The sequence below is a fragment of the Ceratotherium simum genome, chromosome 7 (genome assembly GCF_057802395.1).
Source record: "Ceratotherium simum simum isolate JZ-2026a chromosome 7, ASM5780239v1, whole genome shotgun sequence".
In the NCBI taxonomy this organism is placed as follows: domain Eukaryota; kingdom Metazoa; phylum Chordata; class Mammalia; order Perissodactyla; family Rhinocerotidae; genus Ceratotherium; species Ceratotherium simum.
In genome coordinates this window covers 24837221-24864348 of record NC_141906.1, presented here as the reverse complement: position 1 = coordinate 24864348, position 27128 = coordinate 24837221, and the positions used below count along the sequence as shown (strand labels likewise).

The 27128-nt window shown below is 37.8% G+C and overlaps 1 protein-coding gene and 1 pseudogene across 1 annotated transcript; both read left to right on the top strand.

Annotated features, from left to right (window-relative positions):
* The first annotated feature begins 7861 nt into the window (after window positions 1-7861).
* Window positions 7862-8907, top strand: LOC101406234 (olfactory receptor 52H1-like). Its single transcript, XM_004418318.2, is given in 2 exon segments — window positions 7862-8780; window positions 8783-8907. Coding segments are annotated over 2 exon segments (1044 nt in total).
* A 16730-nt stretch (window positions 8908-25637) lies between these two features.
* LOC101404236 (olfactory receptor 52D1-like) lies at window positions 25638-26579 on the top strand (annotated as a pseudogene).
* The last annotated feature ends 549 nt before the right edge of the window (window positions 26580-27128 follow it).

Genomic DNA, 27128 nt, shown 5'->3' with positions numbered 1-27128 from the left:
GCTAGATATTTCCTAATATGCAACACAGCCCTGTGCTTACCAGTTCTTGAATTAAAGGCAAAGCCTCCTGCCTTCCCTCTTTAAGTAGCTGTCAATTCTCTCTACTACAACTACCAAACTTACTGCTTCACACTTCAGTCCTCATTCTATACATTGTTAATCCCTCCTCCTGTGTCCTTTAGTTATTTTACTTTTTTCTCTACCCATCTCAGATCTCATAGAGTTGATTATCTTTTGTATCTATTTTCCTCAATTACATGTTCCAAGAAAATTTTCACTACTCGGCCCATATTTTACAAGTATCAACATATTTAATTTAAAAATAATTATGAGAGGAAAATATTATTTAATTCATTTCACAGATGAGGCAATACAGATTTATAAAGATTACAGAAAGACAATTAGTAAATTTAAAATCCAAATCCAGGTCTGCCTGGCTCTGGATTCTTTATCCAATTGCTTCCTGGATATCTACTCACTTGAATGATTCACATACTCCTTGAACTTAATTTCTCCAAAGCTGACTTAGAAATTTATTAACTTCCTCCATAAAAAATGCCCTTCCTTTTCTGTTTTCCTTTACCATAAATGGCAACACCACAAACATGAACTCTAAAGCCAGAAACCTGTGGCTTGTTGTTGGTTTATCCTGCATCATTCTCTAACAAAATGGACTCAATTCTTGAGTTGAATAGTTGAATTTGAAGTCATTCCAGTAGCTATATTCATCGCATTCTCATATGGCTGTTGAACTGGTCTGGGCCCTTATCTATTATCTGTCTCTCTGTGAATATTTCAAAGTCATCTTTTTAAAGGAGTTCCAACCCTGCTCCATCCAATCCACTCTTTCTATAAAAACCGAAATGATTATTTTACAATTCACATATGATTGTGTCACTTTGCACCTTGAAACTCTTCAATAATTCCATTGTCTTCAAGATTATGAGTAAGTATGGTCCTTAGGATCACTGCAGGGGATGGAAGACTAAGGGAAAGAGCAATCTTCCATGGAACTCAGAGCCTTGCTCTTAATTCACATTTATTTACACTTCATTTATGTTTATTTTCACTTCATCTACACTCCCCTGGCTCTTTGAGCAAGTAATTCCCAACACGATGTTCTTCTTTTGTGTTGTCATACTCAGTGTCTTGTTCCTTTACAAAAAATAAAACTTGGTATGAATAGAGTGTGTAGTGTGTGGAGTTGGGTGAGAGCCATCTATACTCTTCTTAAGAAACTGTCGCAGGACAAAAACATCTATCTCCTAAAATCTCTGCTGGAAAAGAAGCCATACATTTAATCAAGATGAACATATCAAATTATTTGGTAGTAAGAAGTAACGAGTAAACTGGCATAATGAGATAAAATTCTCTGTGTGTGTGTTGATACTTTCTTTGCTGTCTGTAATGTCCTTCAGGCAGTTCAGAAGAGACATATGCAGGGGCTGCTTTATTCATGCCACTATTATAAACCATCATACTTATTTGCTTATGCATTTATGTATCCACACCTTTATAGTGAGCTCCTTGAAGACAGAAACTTAGTCCTAGGCATCTTCTTATACTCTGTCTTATGAAAATATCTGACCCACCGTGTGTTCTCATTAAAGGTTTCATACATATTTAAACTTCATCAGAAATGCCTGTTCCATCCACTATCCCTAACTTTTCCTTTCTTCCTTCTCTGTCCAGTTTAGATTCCATAGTATATTATTTCAATCACTATCTTGTTTATCCTAAACTCAACTTGTCCTAAACTCAACTGTCTCTCCTACATACTCAGTTGAAAAAATATTCTAGGGATTTTAATCAAGTTAGCCTGTATTTTGGGGAAGTTGGAGAAAATGACCCCACAGGGCAAACTGATACTACTGTTAATGAATTAAGACAGTACAACACCATACTTGTCTACTCTTTATTCATTGTTTGACAGTTTCTATTTAGGCTTCAATTAAAAATCTTTCCTCAGATATTCCTTCTTTAATCCTGCATATTAGATTAGTATGTCTTGTATACATTCTCATTACACAATGTACTTTGTATTTCAAGCCTTATCACAACTTTAATAGGGTGACTGCTTGTATATTTGTCCTTTAATGTCTATCCCCTCAGCTATGTCATCAGGGACCAAGTTAATTCCTGCCTTGTTTACCATTGCATTCCTATCACTTGCAATGCTCCTAGTTCATAACAGGTATGTAACAAATATTTGCAGGAGTTTTTGCTGAAGCAAATAAGTTTTAATTAATGAATGAAATCCCTATTTTCATAGTGCGACTCTACCTGGATTTGTAACTCAACCTAATCAGAGAAAATGTTGGAAAGTCACAGAGAAAGATATTATCTCCACAGTAAGGTAATAGATGTTTCCTCACTTATTCCTCAGAGCTCCTCTTTCAATTAAGCATTTCCAAGTATTATTCCCTTTTCATAGGCGTGAAAACTGATTTCCAGAACAGTTAAATATTTTGTTAACATACAAAGGAAAGGATGAGTTAAACAAGGGATGAGTTCCGTATTTTTGGCCACTAGACATTGAAAGTCGACTTCCTCTTTGGGAAGTTGTATGGGAGGTTGATGGGAGGTTGTATGGAGTGTTTTCCTGTTGGGAAGATGAGACTGTAATCAAGCTGGCTATCTATGGTTTTCAGACTTGCATGCACTTTGTGTTAGAGATTTTCCCCACATAAACAGATTACTAGCCTGTATATTACATAATGGACTGAACACAAAGGTAGTGATGCTTTTCCATGGAGGGAAGATGGAGAGAACTGCCAAGCAAGACTGAACATTGACATAAGTATCTAACAAGAGAGGCCTCTTCACACCTGGGGAAATGGCAGCTACAGTGAGAAATGTCTCCAGGGTTTCGGTATCTAAGGCTGGAAGCAGATTTATTTCAATTTAACAGATATTTGTTGATTGTCCACTATGAAATAAGCTCTATCAGAGATTCAGAGGGAAATGCAACAATCCCTGTACAAGAAGTTTTAGGAGTTCTAGATTGGGCCTGGAGACATGGTAGACATGGAAGATCTGACTCTTGCTATAGCATCTTTATCAAATTACTGATCAAGCTAGATCAAGACCCTGCAGAGACTCAGGTATGCTTTCATCCTGGATTCCAAAACTCCCAAGCCACCACTGATTTGAGCAGAGATGTAAGTTCCTAAGCTGGGAAAGTGTTAATTTGGTTGAACCCTTGCTCGTGTCTTAGACTGAGTTGGGGCCTTGGGCCCTGAGGCCCATAGGTCCCCTTGGTTCAGAGGCTCTCTGTTCTAACTTGTCTCTAATCCCTGGAGAAGACGAGGAAAATACATTTGCACTCTACTCCTCCGGGCTCTGTGTTTGTTCTTCCCTACTGTGAGCATGACCCTAAGTCTGTCTTTTTTGTCCCTGTGTCTATCCTTACTGATTCAGAGACTGCTTCTTTTGTTCTCTGGTCTGTTTTTTGCCTGCTGTCTTTCTGCACTCTCTGGTCCTTACCCTGCCTTTGCAAAACAGTTCCAGGACCACGACTTCCAAAGTATAAGCTGGTGGTGAGCAATATAGAACTATTAGGGAGTAAAGTTGACAGGGAGTAGAGCTCATGATAAGTGGAGCAGATGGAGAGGATAGAGAGAGCTGGTGGAGGGCTCTAGGAAATAAGACCTAGATTAGAACTTTGAATATAGATTCTAGAGCTGATACTCATGGTAAGAGAATGATGTGAAAGAGAAGTGTCTCATAAGAGCTTAATTCTAAGCCTCTCCCATTGCTCTCTCCAAAACATTTCTAGGTTTTTCTAAAGGTTAAAATTTATAATGCTAAGGATGTAAAAAAAAATTAAAGTGAATAAATGGTAATGATAGACTTAAGCCTGGCCATATCAGACAGGGTCAAACCATCTGGAGATTGAAATTGCATATGCCACCTCAGAGAATTTTAGGTTATTTTATATGTGTAAGCATGTTTGTATTTGTGAGTACATTTATGAATGAGTGTCCTGTTCTTTTGGGATAATGTCAGCAAGTACTAAGATATCCACCCACCCTACACATCATGGAGGGCACAAATACATAATGGAATTGAATAGTTTCTTTCTAGAATGGATCTTACAACCGTCTTTCTGTGACCCATTGACCAACTGTGGATAATCCTTTCCCTAAAAAGGGCAGAGGAGAGACCTTCACATAGACACACAGTATAAAAAAGAGAAATAAAGGACAAGGTATGGATTACAATGCTTCATGATCAAGATATTATTGATTGCATTTACTACTTTTTTCTCTTTTGAAAATAATTGATTTCCAATTTGGGATATTTAATATACTTGTATTAATTATTTCTTATTCAATTGATAATGTGTTTAAGACTAAAATTTTGCATCTTAAAGCAGGTTCTATTACTTTTTGAAATTTTGCCATTTAGTGAGGTCTTTGGTGGTCTTTTCTAGTCTATATCTACACATTTGTTTCTCTACCTTACTTAATGCTTGTTGCTTATTTATTCACCTAAATGTACTTCTTAAAAACCTCATTCTCATACAGGTTTCAGGTACATACCCTTTTAATGCAATTTAGAGGTTTCATTGTGATTTGATTTACACATATCTTTTTGATTCATGAGGAATTTTATTTTACTTAATGTAAATGGTGGCTCTAGCTACATTTCTTTCACAATAAATAACAAATAATTTTCAAACTATTTGAGGGATAATCGTATTTTCTCACTGATTTAATTCTTCCAATTGCATATAGTATTATAAAAATTATAGCCAATTTGGGGGCTATGTATTCTGCTGTTTGGGTATATTTATTTTTGAGCCAACAATATACTATGTGATTTATTTATATGTTTAATTTATTTTATGTATTATGCATTTAATAAACGTATTCAAGTTAATCATGCCATTTTATCTTTAGCTCATAAATGGCATGATTCCCTTCTTTATTATCATTTAAAATATTTTTCTTACATATATTTACTGTTATTTTTAAATATTCTGACATGTTAACAGTTAAATATAAATCAGGTGAATTTTGATTAATGTTGCATTACATATATAAAATAACTTGCCAGTAATTAATTTTTAATATTTTATTTTAAAAAAAGTTTACTTTGTAAGACAAGTAAATTTTATACATATGAAGTTAAAAGTTCAAATTTCCTTCTCCATCCCACCCTGAAAAGCTCTACTATAATTATTACTTGGAATAGTTGATGTGTGTGATTCATCCAGACTTTTAAACGCAAATACCAGCATGAACACCAAATTAACACTAATAACATATACTAGCATTGTACTGTAATTTGCCTTTTTTCATTTAAATATATTTTGGCATCTTTTGATTCCCATACACATAGCTTTATCCTATTCTTTTTAAAAACTATGTACTCTTCCATTGTATGAGCATACGGTAAATGCTAAAATCATTCCCAGATTAAAATTTAAACTGGTGCCAGCTTTTCAATTTTCATATTATAATTCACTCAAATTTCACATTATAAATGTTGCTGCTGTGAATAACCTTATGCCATTTTTTATTTGTATAACTCTATCTTTGGAAACATTACTATATTTGGAACTGCTGGGGAAATGGCTAGGTGCGTTTTATGCTTTGATACATATTGCCAAATTAGTCTCTAAGAACATTATACAGTAAACCCTACTAAAATAGTTATAACAGTTATTATTTCTTCAGACCTTTCACAGAATTAGATATTGTCAATGATATCATCAATATTTTTGTCTTTATTCTATATTTATTAAATATTAAAATGTTTTCTATGACTGTTCATATCCATTGCCAGTTTTTCCACCGGATCAAAGGGCTTTGTTTTTGTCATCTGTAGGAATACTTTAAATAAATATTAATGGAATTATATATTTTTCACTTTGATTAGTCTTTAATTGTGGTATTTTTGTCCTGGAATTTATTGACCTCCTGTTTAATTATTCTTTCTCTGTAATAGTTTGTCCTTCCAATTTCCACTTTGTCCTTTCTTTTCTTAGATGTTATCTGGGTGTTTATGTGGTATGGGACGTGGGATGTGGGGAAAGCAGCCTTACACATAATTTTGTGTCATTGATTAGGGAACCCGGAGCCTGGATTCTGAACCCTAGCTGAGGCTTCTTGATGTATTGTCCTCTACCGAAACTGAATCTATCTTGAATGAAATGGACTCTTCCTAGATTTGAGCACAGATAATATTCACTGCTGCTGACTGCTAGCCTTGCCATTTCTTCCTATCTAGAATTACAGGCTTCCACATTCTTTTTCTCTCTAGTTGGAATAGAGACCTTACATCTCATCTAACTGTAATTGCTCACGGAAAAGGGATGCATTTGTGTTAGGAGACATATGCAGAGGTCTTGATGAGACATGATGGCATGTAGGATAGAGCAGTTAATGCAGGGGTAACAATAAGTAGATGTAATATAGCAACAAGTAGATGTAATATTCAATAAGTAGATCTAATATTCACTCCTTAAGTAGGGAGTGAATACATGTAATATGATAATTGTTTAGAAGATGAGGAGGATGATTGTGTGTGAGAGAGATATGAGTAAGATAATTTCAAGGCTTCTAGATTGAGAAACTGATAGTGTTATACTGTCATTTGATGAGTTGGAAAACATTGATGGATAAACATATTTGGAGCAATGGAAGGAGAAATGGGGTAGTTTGGAACATGCTGAATTGGATGTGCCTGTGGGCTTTCTAAGTGAAGAGACGGTGGGCAAAGGATAATTAGTTCCAAATTGAGGCATAAGATAACTAATTCAAACGCTGAGAATAGAGGAATATCTTCAAGATTATAAACTTTAGAATCTTTAAGGTAAGAGTCACAGTTAAAGTCATGGCATTTGGGGATATCACCCAGGTGGATTTTGTCGACCTAGAAAGCAGCAGACATGAATAGAGTACGGCAGAATTCTAACATTCAAGAACAAGTAGAAAGAAGAATGAGTGACTACTGAAGTTGGAGAAAAAGATTTGTGTATCATGTCGCAAAATAAAGGAGTTTTGGCAGATGGGCTCAACTGTTTCAATGAAGTCTCACGAGAATAAGTCATTATATAGATTAGACAGGGGCAAGAATGTCATTGCATAATGTTGCAAGGATACCGGGCTCCCCCTGCTGGGATTATCTTCTGTGAGGGTTGAGAGAAGGGTTCTATCTTCTTATCTTCTTTCCAAATCTAATATAGTAAGTTGCTGGAGAGTGTCTTTTCTTAAAAACTTCTCCAACCTGGGGATATCTGAAGTGACAGATTAAACCATCTAAACACTAGATTTTAGGGAATAATACTCTTTGTCTCCTCTTTATGCTGGTGAACTTTTCTATAACACTAATGAGAGCCAGAGCAGATGTTCTAGTGTGGATAGAAGAGTAAAGAAGAAAAGAGACAGCATGATGAGCTTTGGTTTTGGACTTTGAGCCTGGCTTCGTTCAGCACCTTGTGACCCTAGTGTTCCTATTCCGGTTCACCAGAGCTGGGGCTTCACATTGAACTTTGCTCCAAATCCCTGACTGGTAATCATTTCTCTGCCTAATATTATTTTGTGCACATATTTTCTTAGAAAATTTCTTAGGTTGCTGGTAGCTAGGCAGGACTCTGTTCAGAATTATATGACTGTGTCTCTGGGAAAAAATTATTTCAATACCACTTCTGTTATGACTTAAAATTGTGGCTAAAAATTTGGCAGATATTTATTAGTAAAGAGAAAGCAAGAGAGATAGTTTAGCACTTTCCAGAGCTGAAAGTGAAGGGATGATACTGGAGAAGGCTCAGAGGTGGACATCTGTAAATCATTCTAACAATAAGCCATGAAATTTTTATTTTCAGTCTATGAGACACACCCAATCGAAGACCATGATAGCCACATTCAACTTGAGCAGCTTCAATCCAGGCCCATTCATCCTACTGGGAATCCCAGGGCTGGAGCAGTTCCACATCTGGATTGGGATTCCCTTCTTTATTACCTACCTTGTGGCCCTTGTGAGCAACAGTGTCCTTCTCTACCTTATTTCCACGGAGCACAGCCTTCATGAGCCCATGTTCTTTTTCCTCTCCATGCTGGCTACTACAGACCTCATCCTGTCTAATACATGTGTACCAAAAACCTTCAGCATCTTCTGGCTAGGTCCCCAGGAAATCACTTTTCCTGGATGCCTTACTCAGATGTTTTTCCTCCACTACAGCTTTGCCATGGATTCGGCCATCCTGCTGGCCATGGCATTTGATCGCTATGTTGCTATTTGCTTCCCCCTAAGATACACCACTATTCTCACCTGTCAGATTATTACTAAGATTGTGATGGGTATTGTCAGCAGGAGCTTTTGTATCATCTTCCCATGTGTGTTCCTGTTGAAGCGACTGCCTTTTTGCCGAACACTCATCATTCCCCACACATACTGTGAGCACATAGGTGTTGCCCAACTCGCCTGTGCGGACATCTCCATCAACACCTGGTATGGCTTTGCTGTGCCTCTAATGACTGTTACGTCAGACCTGATCCTCATTGGCATCTCCTACACTCTCATCCTTTGTGTTGTCTTTAAACTTCCATCCCGGGATGCCCGCCAGAAAGCCCTCAACACGTGTGGTTCCCACGTTTGTGTCATTCTTATATTCTACACATCAGCCATGTTCTCTGTCCTCACCCACCGTTTTGGTCACAATATTCCTCACTCCTTCCACATACTGATTGCCAACCTCTATGTAGCCATCCCTCCTGCACTCAATCCAATCATTTATGGGGTGAAGACCAAGCAGATTCGGGAAAAAATCATCCCATTCTTTTCTTAGAGGGACCCAGTGACATGAGACTGAGAGCTTGGGAGAGGAAACAGGTAACTATATTGATTTTGGAATACATTTCATTTTTTAAAGCTAGAATATTTACAATCAGGAATTAAATATGTATGAAATCCTAGAAATCCACTATAAGTTGTAGGAATCACTGAGACAAGATAAGGAGGTAAATGTCAAGACAGGTGACAAAAAAAAAATGTTGAAGAAGATATATCTGCCTGAAAAGGGAGATTGGAGGGAATTATCTACCTTATTTTGAGATAGATTTCCAGGACTTATGGGGTAGGATGTTATCATATATAATGTGGAGAGATTATTATTCTTATAAACAGGCTAAAAGAGATGAGTAAAAGTTTAACAATTTGGGATACCTTTGTAGGACACTTTCCAGATGAGAGTTGGTAACGCTAACAGCAATGATTACCCTCTTTTAAGAATCATCCAGGAAAATTAATCATCTAAAAAAGTGGTTCTCAAGCATTGGTAGGTATTAGAATCACATGGAGAACTTGGTAAAATTTCAAAGTCCCAAGCTCCATCTTACTTCAATGGGTCCCTATGTTCTGTTCTTTAACAGTTGTCTATGTGATTCTGATACCTGAGAAATTTGGATCCTTCCAGATCAGAAAAGTCCTAGTCATTTGAAAAACTCATAGACTTGGTTGTTGTAGTAATTTCCTGGGCCTGGAAGTAACGCAGCTCTCCTTTATGCTCCATAGAACTGCTTCTTGCCTAGTATTATTATCTGTCTTAAAACTCCAAAACTTTAAATCTCATATGATCAGAATATATTATCAAGTATGTCTACTTATTTCAGCCTTTAAAGAACTTTGGCTCTTGGAACAAAAAGTTCTTGTCAAGATTTTTGGTGATTTTAATGTCCACGGAGATGACTGTTTGATAACTTAGCATGGTAGATTGTATTTTCCAAAGATAGCCACAATAATATATTCCATCTTCCATGCTTTTCTGCAGTGTGAACTTGCCATTTCCACATCAGTAGTTGGAGTCTAATTCTGCTTCTCTTGAATCTGGGCTCGGCTTAAGGATTCCTTGACATACAATTCAGTAGAAGTGACATTCTGAGGCTTCTGAGATTAGGCCATAAAAATATTTGCAGTTTCCACCTCGGTCTCTTGAAATGTTTGATCTTGGTAGGCTCCCTCTTGGAACCCAACCACTATGCTATGAGTATCTCAAGGTACATGGAGAAGCCACGTCTAAATATTCTGGTGGAAGGCCCTAATTGAACTCCCAGCCAACAGTCAGCAACAACTGCCAGTTACATTAGCAAATCACCTTGAATATCCAGTCCAGTTGAGACTTCAGGTATCGGTAGGCTCAACTGACGCCTCTCTGTAATGCATGAGACACTCAAAGAGAGAATTACCTAACTGATCAAAGCCAAGCCATAAAACCATAAGAAATAATAATTTGCTATTTTATTCTAATAAATTTGGATATGGCTAGTTATGCAGCAATAGATAAATGATACAGAAATTGGCAACAGGAAGTGAGGTGTTGGTGTAGCAAAAACCTAAAACATGTAGCATTAGTTTTGGAATAAGGCAACAGGCAGAAGCTGAAAGGGTCTTGAGGAGACTATTAATGAAGGCTTGAAAGAGAGTGAGAAAATTACTGTTGGAGGCTGGAGAAAAAGGTATGAGTGCTATGTAGTTGTAGAAAATTTGGCAATATCATAGCTGGCAATAATATGGAAAGTAGAAAATATGCTTAACTAACTGATGCACTTGGCCAAGGAGATTTTGAAGCAGAGTATCATTGCTGCATATGATAAGGTACATATAAAGAGATATAAGCTAAAATGAAATTATTCAGTGTTCATGCATAATTTAGAGTAAATTAAAAGGAGTCATGGCTGGCTGGGTTCAAATAAAAAAATTGATTACTTCCCCTAAGTTCTCCAAATGACAAAATATTCTCAAAGGAAAAAATGGCCTCAGAGTATAATATCTCTAGGATGAGATTGTAAGATCCTTTGCTAAGAATACAGAAATATTTAAGGCCTAATAAATCGTTTCAATAAGACAATCTTCTTAGAATCTTAAGGATATTTTCCCAGAGAACCATAACTCTCAGCAAAAATCAAACAGGAAGCAATCTGGAAGATATTTGTGAGTCTGACTTTTGTCTAATGGAGTAAACCCTGAAAAATTCATAGAGAGCTACAATTTTTAAGAAAAATGTACAGATGGGGACATTTAGAAATGTACTAAAAGGGATAGAGTTAGCGCAAAATGAAATGAGGGCTTTGGGTGTCCAACCTCATTAGGCAGGAAGCAGACTGAAAAAAGTACTAGGATGTAAACACAAGTCATTTCTCATTAAGAAGCATAGATGACACAGAATATAGAGCCAATTGCCCACAAGTTAGCCAAGAGCTATGGAGAATCATTCCCAAGGAGTAGGATTGGGTCCATATGAAGAAACTGGTGATATATTTCTGGCTGGATTTTAGCCAGAGACAACTCTTCCAAGGTTTTATATATGAGTATCTATTGCAGTTATCCTATATCTATATCACTATGGTATGTTGGCTGTGTAGGCAGCAGATTTCTTTCTCATTTCTTTACTACACAGGTCTTCAAATTGAGAAGACTGCATTTAAGATTCTGTATGCAAGGAATTGAAGAACTCATGGAGCGTTATTCACACGTTGTCCTGATTTAGAGGCTGAGACCCTGGACTTTGAACTAGTCTCATAATGGAAATAAGACTTTGGAATCTCAGGGAAGAAGTGAATGCATTTTGCATGTGGGAGGAGGTATGCTTTATTGTGGTCAGAGGGTGCACTGTTGTAGGTTTTATTTTGCAAAGATGGCAAAAACAATATCTTGTATCCCATATAATTTTCTGCAATGTGATTTTGCGGCTCCTTCAAAAGGTGTGATCTAATTCCACTCCCCTCTTATCTGGGCTGGCCTTAGTGACTTCCTTGAAAAAAGCATGCAATAGCTGTGACATTTTAGGATATTCGAGGCTAGATTACAAGAAACCTTACATATTCTTCATTGATGTCTTCGAATATTTGTGTTTTGGACACTCTACAACACAGCGACCCCACTGTGAGAATCCCGGACCACATGGAGAGTTCATGTGGTTGACATTCCGGCTGAACTCCTAGTTAACAGCCAGAATCAATTGCATCAGTTCTAAATGAAGCTTAAAGATGATTATAGCTCCATCCAAAATCTGATTGCAGCCACATGAGAGAGAGAGAGACTCCAAATTACAACTGCCCATATGATCCCAGTAAATCTACAGAATCGTAAGAGATAACAGTAAATTGTTTTAAACCAGTACTTTTGGGGATAGTTTGTTATGCAATAATAAATAACTGGAACAATTTGATTCTCAGTACTCTGAATTTTTCTCCAAAGATCTTGACCATCCTACCTCATCTACCTAATTCCTTGGAAATACTTTAGAATTTGTATTTCCACAAATACATGCAAATTACTAATAATCTAAATTTTACGTATTCAGTTCCCAACCTATCCCTTTCTATTTTAACAATTCCCTTTCTCTTGAATCCCAATTCAACAATCTTTCAATTACAATGCATTGAAAATAAAGTGAACTTATTACCTTTTCACATTTTCTTCATTTCTTTTTCTCTGCCTTACCAGCATTTATTTTATGGTTCATTCTTAGAATTACTGTTTAATATAAATTCTTTCTCTCTCTCTCTCCTTTTCACCCTCTCTCACTCCCTCCTTAACACATACAAACACACACACACACAAACGATTGCGCTTTTTCAGTAACCCTCTCTAAATCTAACACTGCGCTCAGTTTGTGCCTGCAGCTATGGAATAAAAGTTGTTAATGTTCTGACTCACCTTATTTTAAATCTAAGATTGTTATACTCAAGAGCATTTTTAAAGAGACCACATATAATTTTAGAATGAAAGGAGGAACTATTAGTAATTTCACTTAGACAACAGAGGCAAATTGGTCCTTTCTTGAGCAAATTAGAATATATGGCCACCTAACTTTTTATTTCATAGCAGTTATATTACTTTCTTCTTTCCATTTCTTCTTATATTCCCCCCCTCCACCCTCCACTCCACCCCCACACCGCCCCACCCCCCGGCTCCACCAAGGCTCTAAGGTCCCTGAGGTGGTAGCTGCTTCCCCTAGGATATATGAGTATATATTGAGGGATTTCCTCAGTTCTGTGTCTGTCTTGGCTTGATCAACTTTTGTGCCTGGAGTAGTTGTGGCACCCCCTGATGTTCCAGAGCCTCCCAGGCCCTGTCTGATCCTGGAAAGAGTGCCAGGCACAACAGTTCTATTTAATCCTCCCAACAAGCCTATGAATGAGGTGCTATTATTATCCCCATTTTATAGATGAGGAAACTGAGGCCCAGAGAGGGTATGCTTTGCTCAGATTCACATAGCTAGAAAATAGAGGAGCTGGGATTTTAATCCAAACAATGTAGCCTCAAAGTCTGCATTCTTAACCACAAAAACTTGCCACCAGGAAGGCACAGAGAGGGATGTGGATTAAGTTTAAAATGCTATGCACTCTTACCTTTACTAAATTTAGTTTCTTGGAAAAAATATTTCCTGGCCACCGTGATTTGGAGGTGTGTGTGGAGGGAGATCCCATTAGCCTTTCCAGACTGTCCACCTCCCGGTAATGAAGGCTCAAAGGATAGGCCACCTTCCTAGTCACTTCCAGCCCAGAGGCCACAGTCACATGCATCTACAGATCTCCACCAACCCAGAACTGCCACTATCAGTCAGAGCCTGAGTGCCTCTGCCCACTGCTTCTCGCAAGCTCCGCTGCTCCTTGCCTGCACCCAGGTGAGCGAAACAGGTGAGGAACTAGCGGTTGGAGGAGCTAGTGGGGCATCTCAGGGAGCAGAAGGTCAGTGTGGGAGATGCTTTGTGCATTCGCCTAGCGACCACTGACATCATGAGATTTCAGCCATCCGACAGGCTACTCAATCTCTGAGCTTCTGCATCTCTTCTGAGAAATGGGTAGGATGGGCTGGAATAGAGATTCTTAACCAGGAGTTAATGAATCAGGCTGGACTCCTAAATCTTCTAAAATTACTTGCACAATGTGGAGTTATAACATCAGCACTGAGGTAGGATGTGGGCACTGAGGGGAGATACATTCTGGGTTTCCTGGGCACTTGCTATTGAAGTAACCTGGGACAGGGGACATCTGAATATTAGCATTGCTATCTGCAAATGGAGATGAAAGAAATGCTGTAGGGACAGTGTCTATTACCTGCTCAAAGAAAGCCTCAGAAAACGTTAGCTATTTTTTTTCTTTTTACTTTTTGACCCCCTTCACCCATTTCTCTCATCCTTCATTTCCCCCACCTCCACCAACCACAAATCTGGTCTCTATATCCCTGAGCTTGTGTTTTTGGGTTTTTTTTTTTTTTTTAGATTCCACATATAAGAGACAGAGATCATATGGTATTTGTCTTTCTCTGTCTGATTTATTTCATTTAGCATAATGCCCTCGAGGTTCCTCTATGTTGTTGCAAATGGCAAGATTCCATTCTTCTTTATGGCTGAATAATATTCCATTGTGTATACACCATAATTTTTTTTATCCATTCATCCATTGATGGACACTTGGGTTGTTTCCACATGTTGGCTATTGTAAATAATGCTGCAATAACCATGAAAGTGCATATATCTTTTCAAGTTAGTGTTTTCATATTCTTCAGATAAATACCCAGAAGTGGAATTGCCGGATCATATTTTTAATTTTTTGAGGAACCTCTATACTGTTTTCCATAGTGTCTGCATTAATTTACATTCCCACCGACAGTGCACAAGGGTTGTCATTTCTCCACATCCTCGCCAACGCTTATTTCTTGTCTTTGTGATAGTAGCTATTCTAACAGGTGTGAAGTGATATCTCATCATGGTTTTGATTTGCATTTCTCTGAAGGTTAATGATGCAGAGCATCTTTTCATGTACATGTTGGCCATCAGTATGTCTCCTTGGAAAAAATCTCAATTCATACCTTCATTTCTGCCCATTTTTTAATCAAATTGTTTTTTTGCCATTGAGTTGTATGACATCTTTGCATATTTTGGATATTAAGCTCTTATCAGATATATGATTTGCAAATATTTTCTCCTATTCAGTAGGTTGCCTTTTCATTTTGTTGATGGTTTCCTTTGCTGTGCAGAAACTTTGAAGTTTGATATGGTCCCACTTTTTAATTTTTTTTGCTTTTGTTGCTTTTGCTTTTGGTGTGAGATTCAAAAAATCATTGCCAAAACCTATGCTGAGGAAGTTACTGTCTATGTTTTCTTTGAGTAGTTTTATGGTTTCAGGTCTTATGTTCAAGTCTTTAATCTACTTTGAGTTAATTTTTGTGATGGTGTAAGATAGTGGTCCAGTTCGATTCTTTTGCATGTGGCAGTCAATTTTTTTCCAGCACCATTTACTGAAGAGACTGTCCTTTTCCCGTTGTATATTCTTGGCTTCTTTTTTGTAAATGAATTGACGGTACATATATGGGTTTATTTCTGGGTCCTCTATTCTGTTTCATTGATCTGTGTCTGTTTTTATGTTAATTTGGTACTATTTTAATTACTATAGCTTTGTAATATAGTTTGAAATTAAGGAGCCTGATGCCTTCAGCTTTGTTCTTCTTTCTCAAATTGCTTTGGCTATTCAGGGTCTTTTGTGGTTCCAGACAAATTTTAGGATTCTTTGTTCTATTTTGGTGAAAAATGCCATTGGAATTTTTGTAGGGATTTCACTGAATCTGTAGATTGCTTTGGGTAGTATGGACATCCTTACAATATTAATTCCTCCAATCCATGAGCATGGTTTATATTTCCATTTATTTATGTTTTCTTCAGTTTCTTTCATTAATGTCTTGTAGTTTTCAGTGTATAGGTCTTTCATCTACTTGGTTAAATTTATTCCTAAGTACTTTATTCTTTTTGATGCAATTGCAAATGAGATTGTTTTCTTAATTTCTCTTTCCAATAATTTGTTATTAGTGTATAGAAAGACAGCAGATTTTTGTACAATGATTTTGTACCCTACAACTTTACTTAATTTGTTTATTAGTTCTAGAAGTCTTTGATGGAGTCTTTAGGGTTTTCGATATATAATATCATGTTTTCTAAAAATAGTGGCAGTTTTACTTCTTCCTTTCCAATTGCGATGCATTTTATTTCTTTTTCTTTCCTAATTCCTCTGGCTAAGACTTCAAATACTAGGTTGAATGCAAGTGGCAAGAGTGGGCATCCTTGTTTTGTTCCTGATCTTAGAAGAAAAGTTTTCACTTTTCACCATTGAATATGATGTTAGCTGTGATCTTGTCATATATAGGCTTTATTATGTTTATTACATTGAGGTGCATTCTCTCTATACCCACTGTATTGAGTGCTTTTATCATGAATGGATGTTGAGTTTTGTCAAATGCTTTTTCTGCATCTATTGAAATGATCATATGATTTTTATCCTTGACTTTGTCAATGTGGTGTATCACATTGACTGATTTGCAGAAGTTGAGCCATCCTTGCATCTCTGGAGTAAATCCCACTTGGTGTATGATCCTTTTATGTATTGTTGAATTCAGTTTGTTAATATTCTGTTGAGGATTTTTGCATCTATGTTCATCAAGGATATTAGTCTGTAATTTTCTTTTGTGTGATGTCTTTGTTTGGTTTTGGTATCATCATAATGCTGACCTTGTAAAATGAGTTTGGAAGAGTTCCCTTCTCTTCTACTTTCTGAAAGAGTTGGAACTGGTATTAATGTTTCTTTAAATGTTTGGTAGAATTCACCAGTGAAGGCATCTTGTCCTGGACTTTTGTTTGTTGAGAAGTTTTTGGTTATGGATTCAATCTCCTTAATATTAATCAGTCTGTTCAGATTTTCTATTTCATCATGATTCAGTCTTGTTAGATTGTATGTTTCTAGGAATTTATCTATTTCTTCTAGGTAGTCCAATTTGTTGGCACATATTTGTACATGGTCTCTTATGATCCTTTCTATTTCTGTGGTGTCAGTTGTAATATCTACCCTTTCATTTCTGATTTTATTTATTTGAATCCTCTTTTTTTTTTTTTTATTGGTGAGTCTAGCTAAAACGTTGTCAATTTTGTTTATCTTTTTAAAGAACCAGCTCTTAGTTTCATACTCACATCCCATTTAGGTGATTATTTCATACTTTCTTTTGTCCCCTCAAACTTCCAATATTTTTTTTTTTCATCACTCTCAGAGATGGATGACCTTATTTTTACTTGTCTGGAAACACAGAGGCAAAAAGAAGACAACTTCCACAAGAATCCACAACTACGTATACCCACCTATCTGCATCTGCACCTTTATTTCTACTTTCCCTCTGGTTACTACAGATGCCACTATCCAAGATCAAATTTTCCATTTTCACAGTAAACTCCGTTGTCTAATGCTTATTTGAAGCCATTGTACTACATTTCTCTTCTCATTCTTAAACTATCAATAATGTCTCCCTGTTGGATCTTTCTTCATCCACTTAAAAACTTGATAATAGTTCTCTCACCTTAAAATTCTTTCTTGACTTTGGTTCCATTCCAGCTATTACCTCAATTCTCTCCTTCCCTTTGCAGTACAACTTCTTGAAAGAACTGTCTATATTTACTGGTTCTAATTCTTTCCCATTTTGTCTTATCTCACTACTCAAATTTCATATTACCACTGAGCAATTCTGTCCTTGTCAGGGTCAATAATGATTGCAATTGCTAAAAATAGTGCTCTCAATCTTCTTATTCCTTAATTTATCATCAGGGCTTTATATAGTTGACCATTTCCTTCTTTTTGAATTACTTTCTTCACGTGGCTACAGTGGTTTTTCTCCTACCTCACAGCTATTCCTTATTTATCTCTTTCACTGATTCTTCCTCATCATGTAATCTTCAAATATTAAGGATTAGTTCTTGGTGCTCTTTAAATGTATTCATTCTCTTTTGATCTCATTTAACTGCATAGCTTTCAATATTATCATTGTGATGATGATTAACAAATGTATATCTCCAGTGTGGACTTTTTCTCTCGAGTCCTGACATATATCAACAACTGCCTGCTTGATTGCTCCCTGTGGTTACCTTAGAAGTAACTAAAACTCAACAAATCCGAAAGTAAACTCCTGTCTTCCCTCACAAACCTACTCATTATTTTCTTACCCATTCCAATAAAAGATACCTCAAACTTTCAAACAGCTCATGCCAAAATGTTTGAAGCTATCCTCAAATTTTCTTTATCTCACTTCCACATCTAATTCACCAGTAAATCCTGTTATATCTACCTCAAAATATAATCAGTATCTGATTTTTATTCTGTACATTTACTGCTTATAACCTGGACCAAAACATCATAATTTCATCCTGAATAGTTGCAATAGCCTCATGACTGATCTTCCTGCTTCTGTGCTTGCCCTTCATGTACAATTCATTCTCATCACAGCACCCGAAATTCTGTTAAAATGTAAATCTGAGTGTTATAGTTCTCTGATTAAAACTTCCTAAGGCTATCCAGCATACGTAAGGTAACAGCCAAGGTCCTTCAATGACCTGCAATGTTTATGTTAGTCAGGATGGGATAAGAGGTCGATAGTAAACGATAACGCTATGGTAACAAATAAACAAAACAATAATAAAGTAGTAATAAACCTCCAGAATTCAGAGATTTAACAAAACAAAGTTTTATTTTTTATGTCCACAAAGTCTTGACAACTCTCTAACATAGCTTTTCTCTGTGCAGTGGCTCAGAGACCCAGGGTGCTTCTAACTTGCATATCAACAATTGCAGCACATGGCTTCCTTTGTCATTGTGAAGAGCAAGTGAAGATAAAGCAGAGTATTGGTGCTTGTTTTTAGATGTTTTAGCCTGACATGATACTTGCCTCTTCTATTCTAAAATTATTGGCCATAACTAGTCATATGTCCCCATCTAAATACATCAGGAACACTCATATATAGAATGGAGAGATAAACCAGTTATGAGAATAAAAAATTTCTATTACAGAATCCAACACAACCTTGACTTCTTCTGATCTCATCTTCTACTACATTTTCCTGACCTATTTGCTTTTGCCATACTTGCCTTCTCGAATCTTCTCAGACACACCAAGTACAGTCCCCTTTGGGGCCTTGATAATCCACCTGCCCAGGTTTCATGCCATATCAATTAAATCAGCATGGTTGTGGGTAAAACTGAGGCACTAGCATTTTTTAAAAAGCCCCATGAGGGCCGGCCGGGTGGCGCAAGCGGTTAAGTGTGCGTGCTGCGCTGCGGCGGCCCAAGGTTTGCCTGGTAGAATCCCGGGCGTGCACTGACGCACTGCTTGGCAAGCCGTGCTGTGGCGGCATCCCATATAAACTGGAGGAAGATGGGCACAGATGTTAGCCCAGGGCCAGTCTTCCTCAGCAAAAAAAGAAGAGGATTGGCAGATGTTAGCTCAGGGCTGATCTCCTCACAACAACAACAAAAAAAGCCCCATGATGTTCCAGTGTACAGTAAAAATTTTGGAACCACAGATTAGAATGTAATTAATAATTTTATTTTACAGATGAGGAAACTGAGAGTCTGAAAAATCAAACAATTTGTTTGAAATTTCTCAGCTAGTAAATGTCACAGCTGGGATTTAAATCTATATCTGTCTCATTTCCATTTGCTCTATTTCCTGTATAAAATAGATTCCTCTGTGTGGTAACACTAGATTAAGGAGAATCACCTTTTAGGTTTCTTTGTACTTACTCTTAAATTGCTTTCTAAGGATCTTGAAACAATTTACACACCAACTTGCATGAAAGTCACAGGAAAATTGTAAATATTATTGTGATCTACATACGTATTTATAATTCCATATCAATGAGTCAGATAATGAGATTTGGGGTGAGAGAAGGAGAAGAGTCCTGACAGGATAACTAAGATGTTTATAGTGATGTGACATCTGCCTGGTGAGTACCTTAAAATGAATCTGAGTCTACCTTGTCCATCCTTCTTCCTGGAAAGCTATCTTCCCATGGTTCAGATATACTCTAGTCTTGGATAGTTCCAGATGAAGATCCAATTCTGGGAGAAAATGCGATTGTCCCCTTTCTTATCTTTCTCAAGTACACACTTTCGATGTTGCCTTAATTTATAGGAGTCTCACCTGACTCAATCAATCCAACATATAATTTTGTATCTCCATTCTAGGGTACCTAGATACTTGGCCTAAGTCAGAGTTTGATGAAGAATACTGAAGAATATTTCAAAGGGCCAACATATCATTTCCTCAGTGTATTATAGGAGAAGTATGTATTTCACACTGAATTGTAGCTCGCTGTACCTTTGAGTGAGTAGCTTATCATCTGGTATAATTAGATGAAGGAGAAAAGACAAAGAATTACTCTAATGAAGACACATAATGTTAAAGGTAAATAAATACTGAAGATCAAGGTCAACCTGGAGGAATTCAGACTAAATACAGTGATTATTTTCTTCAGAACAGGTGATATATGGTACTAGATTAGGCAACCAAAGGAAACCAGACAAATTCCAACTCGAGGTATATCTCCTCCCAGTCTAACCTTATTCCATGTCACCTCCTTTGTGTCTGAATTTCCCTCCCAACAGTTTGACACAAGTTGCCTACATTTTTCTGTCCAAGGGCTGAGCAGGTATTAACCTACTGTAGGACAGTGATGACCCCTTCTCTCACCTTAAAAAATGTTCAGCCTTTAAAAGAAAACTCTGGGGGCTGGCCGGGTGGCGCAAGTGGTCAAGTGCGCGAGCTCCGCTGTGGCGGCCCCGGGTTGGTTTATTCGGATCTGGGCGTGCACCGAGGAACCGCTTGACAAGCCATGCTGTGGCAGCGTCCCATATAAAGTGGAGGAAGATGGTCATGGATGTTAGCCCAGGGCCAGTCTTCCTCAGCAAAAAGAGGAGGATTGGCAGATGTTATCTCAGGGCCGATCTTCCTCACAAAAAAATAAGAATAAAAGAAAATTCTGTTATGACTGCTGTGTCTCCCCAGAGATCTTATTTGCAGATTCATCTCTACTTTTAGCAGCTGGGACTATTGGTGCTCTGAGCCACACCACAACCTCTCTGGTCAAAAAAGCCTTCAGAGGGTAGAGATAAATGGGACCAAATCTCAGATCCAGGAATTATGCTACTTGTGCTGGATCAAGATTTCTACAGTGCAGGGCTGGCGCCGTGGCTTAGAGGTTAAGTGCACGCGCTGTGCTACTGGCGGCCTGGGTTCGGATACCAGGCGCGCACTGACGCACCGCTTCTCAGGCCATGCTGAGGCCATGTCCCACATACAGTAACTAGAAGGATGTGCAACTATGACATACAACTATCTACTGGGGCTTTGGGGAAAAAATAAAAAGGAGGAGGATTGGCAATAGATGTTAGCTCAGAGCCAGTCTTCCTCAGCAAAAAGAGGAGGATTAGCATGGATGTTTGCTCAGGGCTGATCTTCCTCACAAAAAAATAAATAAATGAATAAATAAATAAATAAATAAATAAATAAATAAATAAAGCTGTTTAAAAGAAAACAAACAAACAAAAAAAAGATTTCTACAGTGCAGCTGACCACCGAGGTTGGGGTGAGTGTTGAATGGATGAGATGGACAGAAAATAAGGTTGAGGACAGTTCTATAAAGGCAGGAGCAGAGGTAGGGGAAGATATGGAAGGATGACAATCATACAAAGACATTGATGTCCTTAGCTACTCTACAGGTCATCACAGATTGTCCCCTCACTCAATTATAGGAGATACAGTTCCTTGAATCCCTCAGTTATTTGGGTAGCCTTATTACATACCAAAATTTATCATCAGTAAGTCCTTTTCTTTGTATCTCAATCCTTTCTTGCTGCAGTTAGAGATTTTAGTGTCTTGCTATTTTCATATGGGGTCAGGACAAGCCAGTCAGATCTCTAGAAGCAGTCTTTCTTACAGCAATGATCAGTTCAAAATTTCTTGAGAATAGTTACATATTGTTCTCACTCTTATAGGTCAGGCCAGCCAGGCAGGAGTGAAGCTACATATATTTGCAAGAGAGTAACCATGTCCTTGAGTACCTAGGACCCTAAAGTGCCCCCAGAAAACCAAGGGGATCATCAAACACCTCTGATTTCCAATCTCCGCAGTGTTCAAGTGTAGCTGATACCCTCCAAATCAAATTCTCTAATATTGTCTTGTAATTTCGCACGCAGAAAACTTAGAAGCCCACCAAGCTAGGACTCCCTGCTGCAGTATCTCCAGGTTCTATTTATCTTTTCCAGGGCAAAATTAGATGACTGTCTCATTGAACACCCTAATAGAAGTTCTTTCTTTAACAGAAATAAGATATGCATTCCTTCATCTTTATTTTCTCTTAGTTGCAGCACAGAACATGCTTGCTCCTTTTGTATTGACCCCAAATATCACAATCATTCCTTGGTCCCAAGGGAGTTTAATGACATTGGCATATTGATAGAATTTAGATCATTGAGGAGCCCTTCCATCTTATGTTTTGCAAGAGTCCAACTAACCTAGCTAACTGAGGACGAGTCTTGGATATATCTGAAGATAGTTCTTCGTTTAAAAAAGGATGAAAACACAGTGCCTTCACCCTTGGATTACAGACTCAAGAAAGCCCAATATGTCTTTCAACTTGAGGAACTAAAATTCTTCTTTTGAGAGGCAAGTACGTAGTTAGGCCAAAGGACTCATAGATTTGCAAAAGCATGAGAAATATCAGTGAGTATTATGACAAGTGTTTATTAAATTACAGAGACTGTCTTATGTACTTCACATGATTTTTCTCAATTAATTCTCTAAAAAATCCTATGAAGTATTATTATCTGAAATTTATTATTATGTTTTTATTATTAAAAAACAGAGAGCAGAGAGGAATAAGACAATTGCTGAAGGTAATACAGTTAGCGAGTAACTGCATTCAAACCAGATTTTGAAACCAGGCAGTCTGAATCTTATCTCTGATCTCTTATTTTCCAGACTGGACCACATAAAGAAGGTGACAAAAATCCTAACAATTGAGTTGTACAAGAGATATCTGAAGCATTTGAGAAAGACTCAGGTTTGGAGACTAAATTTCATTTCCTCAAGAAGCTTTCTCTGAATAGGAACTGGCTTATGTATCTTTTCTTCATAGCATACATCAATGTAGCATTTTGACACATATATTGGCAATTATTTGATTAACTCTGTCTTCTCATTAGACAAGCTTAATATATCATGGAGCATAAAGAGCAGCCTTAGAAAGGATATTAATGGTCATAAAATTGAAAACCTAAGATATTGAAGAGGAATAATACTTGTTTGATGTGGATTGTGTTTATAGATATTGGCTTAATGAAAAGAGAAACATTCTCAGACTCAGAGAGTCTGAAATTGAGAATGGCTGCCTCAAGAAAGCATATGTTTTGTGTCACTAGAGTTGTGCAAGAATCTGCCAAGGAGACCACGTTTCAGGATATCACATTTGGGGATTCAAGCATCGTATAATTTATTGAAGTACGTATGAGTTGTAACTTATTTCCTAACTAGATGAAAAGATTATATTCCATTAGTTTATCTGCTGTTTGAAAATCACAACTAGTCTCAGGATAGAACTAAAACATATTTACACTTTCCAAGATGGGCATTAAAATGCTTATAATTACTTGCTCTTATAACTTAATTTATGAATTTTTAAGGGTATAAAAAATGACGATGGAATTGGAATAAGTTCTGTTTTACAGCTTTAAAATTCAAACAAAATAATAATTTTATTAGTAATTAAAACTTTTAATAATATTATTTCCTATACAATTTATAGCTAGAGTGACCATTAGCGTGAAGTAATAAACTTGCAGTAGTATATGAAAATGCATATTGCAATTAATAAAACAAAATTGGTTACTATTTTAATACTACAGTTGGACATGAAAAAGAGATTGAAGGAAGGGTATTCTTTTTAATTATTATAGAACTTTTTGATCTTAAGTGTTTCCACATTGTAAAATTCTCTTTAGGTGAGAACAACTGGATGAGCTTAACATTCATGTCCTTTTTAAAAACAAGGGTCTTTGAGTCCCAAAGATTGGACTTCAGTAAAGTAAGAATGATGATTTTGGCTTCACCTATAGGAATCTCTCAAGGCAAGATGGCTCCAGGGAAAGATACTTCTTTCTCTCTTTTCTCCTTTCCTATTGGCATAATATCAATCCATGGCCCGGTCACACTGAGAAACTGTCCTTGATTTTATTCACCTGTAAGCTCCCTTTTTTTTCCTCATGGCTTGCTTCACTTGGGTATTTCCTGGAACACAATACTTGTGTCTTGACTGGTCATATCAGGGCTCATACTTTAATGCAGACAAGACAGACTAAGGCAGATATGTTTTATAATCAAACTAATGCATGTGGCCAATCAAGAAAGCGGACAGAAATTTATTATGTAGATAGATTAGAAATGTATTGAAGAGCTAATAAGGAGCACCTCCTGGAGTATATAGAGTGAAACGAACATGGGGGATCATAGATCTTGTGAGGGAAGATCTTCTTTGATCCATAAGGTAAGCTTCCAAAAAGAAACACCATTTTCCAACCTTTGTCACTTACCCAAGTCTGTTAAAAAAATCAATTGCTGCATTCAATCCTTTAACCATTTACTTATCAAACATTATTTATTGGCCAAATATATATAAGACATTGATGCTGGATATAGAGAAAAAATGAGACTCAGAAATATCATAGTGTAATGAGGCAAGAGACATGCACATAGTTATACTTCCTAAGGGAGTGATGCTTAATATGTATGATTTTCTCACCATAGCAGAAGGGATTATATAAGAGCTTCACAGAGGGGAACGTATTCATGTAGGTTTTGAATGACTATTAGCAGCTAGCCAGGTGACCAAATGGAAATAGCCATTCTGTGTGAAAAAAGCACCATGTGAAAAGGCATGCAGGTGTGATAAAACATGCTTTTTGGACATTTCAAAACACTTAGATATGGCTGGAACATGAAGTATGTGGTGGAGTGTGGGGGTAAATAACGCGACTTAGGTGGGCAAGAGTAAAAGTGAGAAGAGTTTTGCACACTATTGTGTCACGATCCCAGCAGGAAACAGAGTGTATGCCCCATTTAGGGATTTCAAGACATCGTAATGCGTAAACATTCTCAAAGGTGTGGGTAGGTACAGGGAAATCACAAGTGCTTATGAAGTTCCTGGATTAGTGACAGCAGGCACTGTTGCAACTCTTGGACTGGAGGGACAAGAGGATATGGTTACAGGAGGAAACCAAAGCCAGACAAGGCTTTCTGCATAGAGATGCAGCCAGTGTGCAGCCACTCTGACGGGAGGGAGATGAAGGAAGAAATCTCTGACCTGCCTCCAATCTCCTGTTGGTGTTTCTCATTGCCAAATCCATCCAGAAGTGAGAGAGCAGGGGAGTTTTTTGATGTAGTTTAGTGTCCCAGGACCCAGAACATGATAGAAAGTGGTGGAGAGTGGACCAGAGGAGGATAATGAAAGACATTCTGAACACCATACACTAAGAGATGTTATATTTGTGTTATAGTTGATGATTTTCACATGAGAAAATATAGGCAGCAATGTAGAGGCTTCACTGGAAGAGGCAAATCCTAGAAGTGGGCACATTAGTTGCAAAGCTATTTTAATGAGCCAGCCAAGACATGAAGAAGGCATGAACTGGAATAGAATGGGTGGGAATGGAAAAAGGCAAGAAATTGAATGGATATATAGGAGAAATAAATAACATCTAGGATGACAATTTCATTTTCTAACCACTTTTAGAAAGATAAAGCTTTCTGTTGTCTGCATCACTATGCTCTCTGAATCTGTCTCCAATGACATGGCCTTCCATCCTTCCACATTTATTCTACTTGGAATCCTGGGATGCAAGACCAGCATGTTTGGGTTGCCATCCCCTTCTGCTCTATGTATATCCTTGCTCTAGTTGACACTGGCACCATTCTCTATATTATCATGATGGATAGAATTCTACATGACCCAATGTACCTCTTCCTGTGCCTCTTTTCCATCACCGACCTGTTCAACCACATTGCCCAAAATACTAACAATCTTCTGGCTTAGGTCCCACGTAATTTCCTACCATGGCTGCCTCACTCAGATGTTTTTTGTTCATATAGTCTTTGCTGCAGAGTCAGCTGTTCTGCTGGCCATGGCTTTTGACCGCTATGTGGATATCTGCCATCCACTTCATTATACATACATCCTCAATGCCACGGTGATTGGGAAGATTGGTCTAGCATGTGTGGTCCGTGGACTTCTCTTTGTTTTCCCCTTTGTCATCCTCATTGAATGCTTACATTTTTGTGGACATCACATCATCCCCCACACCTACTGTGAGCACATAGGCATTGCCAAGCTGGCCTGTGCTGGCATCAAGCCCAACACCATTTATGGTCTCACCGTGGCACTTTCAGTCACTGGCATGGACGTGATCCTCATCGCCACCTCCTATGGCCTGATCCTGCGGGCTGTGCTGCACCTGCCCTCGAAGGATGCCCAGTTCCAAGCATTTAGCAATTGTGGAGCCCACATTTGTGTGATTCTTGTCTTCTATGTTTCTGCCTGTCTTTCCTTTTTCACCCACCGCTTTGGCCACCAAGTACCTCCTTATGTCCACATTGTACTTGCAAATCCCTATCTCCTCATGCCCCTTGTTCTCAATCCCCTGGTCAACGGCATTAACACCAAACAGATCCGCCTGAGAGTATTTGGCTTTTTTATGGGGAGAAGGTAGATATGCTCTTTACATACCCTGAGCACCAATGGGAAAAGTTATAATTAATTTCCCACCCTCTCCAGCATCTCTTATCTTTGGACTAGAGGTTGCTGTTTCTGCTAATCCTAGCAGACCAGTATCATATATTATCTGAGAGTTTTTGAAGTATTTTTTTTGTGTGTGTGTGAGGGAGATCAGCCCTGAGCTAATATCCATGCCAATCCCCCTCTTTTTGCTGAGGAAGACTGGCCCTGAGCTAACATCTATTGCCAATCTTCCTCCTTTTTTTTCCCCTTTTTCTCCCCAACACCCTAGTAGGTAGTTGTATATCATAGTTGTACATCTTTCTAGTTGCTTTATGTGGGACGCAGCCTCAACGTGGCCTGACAAGTCGCGCATCAATGCCACCCGGGATCCGAACCCGGGGCAGCCAGTAGCGGAGCACGCACATTTAACTGCCATGCCACGGGGATGGCCCCAGTTTTTGAAGTATTTAGATCAACTCATTTATACCTGTTAAATCTACAGAACACCATTTTCCTGTAAAGCTATTATGTAGCCTGTTAA